The 2,103-nt window shown below is 41.9% G+C and overlaps 1 protein-coding gene across 1 annotated transcript in view; it reads left to right on the top strand.

The window, feature by feature from the left end:
• LOC106879416 (uncharacterized) overlaps window positions 1–2,103 on the top strand; it is a 40,870-nt gene that overhangs the window by 22,973 nt on the left and 15,794 nt on the right. Inside the window, exon 7 of the mRNA XM_014928972.2 lies at window positions 1,018–1,188. Coding sequence (XP_014784458.1) covers window positions 1,018–1,188 — 171 coding nt within the window. The remainder of the gene's footprint in view (window positions 1–1,017; window positions 1,189–2,103) is intronic.

The raw sequence follows: 2,103 nt of genomic DNA, 5'->3' as shown, positions 1-2,103 counted from the left end.
TGACAGATACGTTTATATCGATTGGGACAGTCATATCAATGAGGAGGCATGATTTTTGTCTGAAGCCTTTCAGTATGATGTCTGGCCTATTTGCATCTATCTTTCTGTCAGTTTGAATGGTGAAGTTCCAGAGGAGTGCAATGTGATCATTTTCAAGTACTGGGGGTGGTTTGTGTTCCCACCAGTTTTTATCATGGGGCAAGTCCAGGTTTTTGCATATTACCCAGTGAATATATTGTGCAGCTCTATCATGCCTGTTGAGATACTCTGTAGGCGCAAGCAGACTGCACATGGAGACAACATGATCGATGGTCTCATTTTTTTGTTGGCATATATGACATAATGGGGAGCTGCCGTTCTTTCTTTATTATTATTATTATTATTATTATAAATATTTTTATTATTATTTATTATTATTCTTGAAGGTGGTGAACTGGCAGAGTCGTTAGCACGCTAGACGAAATGCTTAGTGGTATTTCGTCAGCTGCTACGTTCTGAGTTCAAATTCTGCCAAGGTCGACTTTGCCTTTCATCCTTTTGGTGTCGATAAATTAAGTACCAGTGAAACACTGGGGTCGATGTAATCAACTAGTCCCCACCCCACAAATTTAATGCCTTATGCCTCCAGTAGAAAGGATTATCATCATCATCATTATTATTATTATTATTATTATTATAATTATAAAAAAAAAAAAATTTTATTATTATTTATTTTTATTATTATTTATTATTATTCTTGAAGGTGGTGAACTGGCAGAATCGTTAGCACGCTGGACGAAATGCTTAGTGGTATTTTGCCCATTGCTACGTTCTGAGTTCAAATTCTGCCACGGTCGACATTACCTTTTATCAATCCTTTTGGGATTGATAAAATAAGTACCAGTTGAACGCTGGGGGGGTCGATATAGTCAACTCATCCCTTTCCCCAAAATTGCTACCCTGTGGCAAAATTTGAAACCATTATTATTGTTGTTATTGTTGTCATTATTGCTGTTGTTTTCATTTCATTTTTAACAGGGTTTCCCCCTCACCGTGTGTCCCTCTGCTATGCTACGTATTGCTAAACATGCCAGTGCAAACAACAAGACGTTCTGCTCCAATCTTGCCGCAACCTTCATTTGCCAGTTCTTCAAAGACCCACTCTCGCAGGTGCTGCCACATATCGACTACTTATTTGGTAATGAAGAGGTTCGTACAACTGTGATTATTGTTATCGTCATTATTATAATCATTGAGGCGGTGAGCTGGCAGAATCGTTAGCACGCTGGATGAAATGCTTAGCAGTATTTCACCTGTCGTCGCTACATTCTGAGTTCAAATTCCGCCAAGGTCAACGTTGCCTTTCATCTTTTCAGGATTGATGTAATCAGCTAGTTCCCTCCCGCTAGATTTGAAGCCTTGTGCTTCCAGTGGAAAGGATCATTATTATTATTATCATTAAGGTGGTAAGTTGGCAGAACCATTAGCATGCCGGACAGAATGCTTCGCAGCATTTCATCTGTTTTTGTTCCGAGTTCAAATTCCACCGAGGTCAACTTTGCCTTTCATCCTTTCGGGGTCAATAAATTAATTAACAGTGAAACACTGGGGTCGATGTAATTGACTGGTCCCTTCCCCCAAAATTTTGCCCTTGTACTTTTAGTAGAAAGGATTCATCATCATCATCATCATCATCATCATCACCACCACCACCACCATCACCATCATCGTCATCATCGTCATCGTTTAACGTCCGCTTTCCATGCTAGCATGGGTTGGGACGATTTGACTGAGGACTGGTGAAACCAGATGGCTGCACCAGGCTCCAGTTTCATTTGGCAGAGTTTCTACAGCTGGATGCCCTTCCTAACGCCAACCACTCCGAGAGTGTAGTGGCTGCTTTTATGTGCCACTGGTACGAGGGCCAGTCAGGCGGTACTGGCAACGGCCACGCTTAAAATGGTGTATTTTACGTACCACCTGCATAGAAGCCAGTCCAGCGGCACTGGCAATGATCTCATTCGAATGTCTTTACACGTGCCACCGGCACAAGTGCCAGGAAGGCGACACTGGGCACAGGTGCCATCATGATTTCGCTTTCGCTTGCCCCAACAGGTCTTCGCT

Source organism: Octopus bimaculoides, chromosome 29 (genome assembly GCF_001194135.2).
Source record: "Octopus bimaculoides isolate UCB-OBI-ISO-001 chromosome 29, ASM119413v2, whole genome shotgun sequence".
Classification (NCBI taxonomy): domain Eukaryota; kingdom Metazoa; phylum Mollusca; class Cephalopoda; order Octopoda; family Octopodidae; genus Octopus; species Octopus bimaculoides.
Note: the sequence above shows the minus strand (reverse complement) of the source record. Positions and strands in the feature narration are given on the sequence as shown.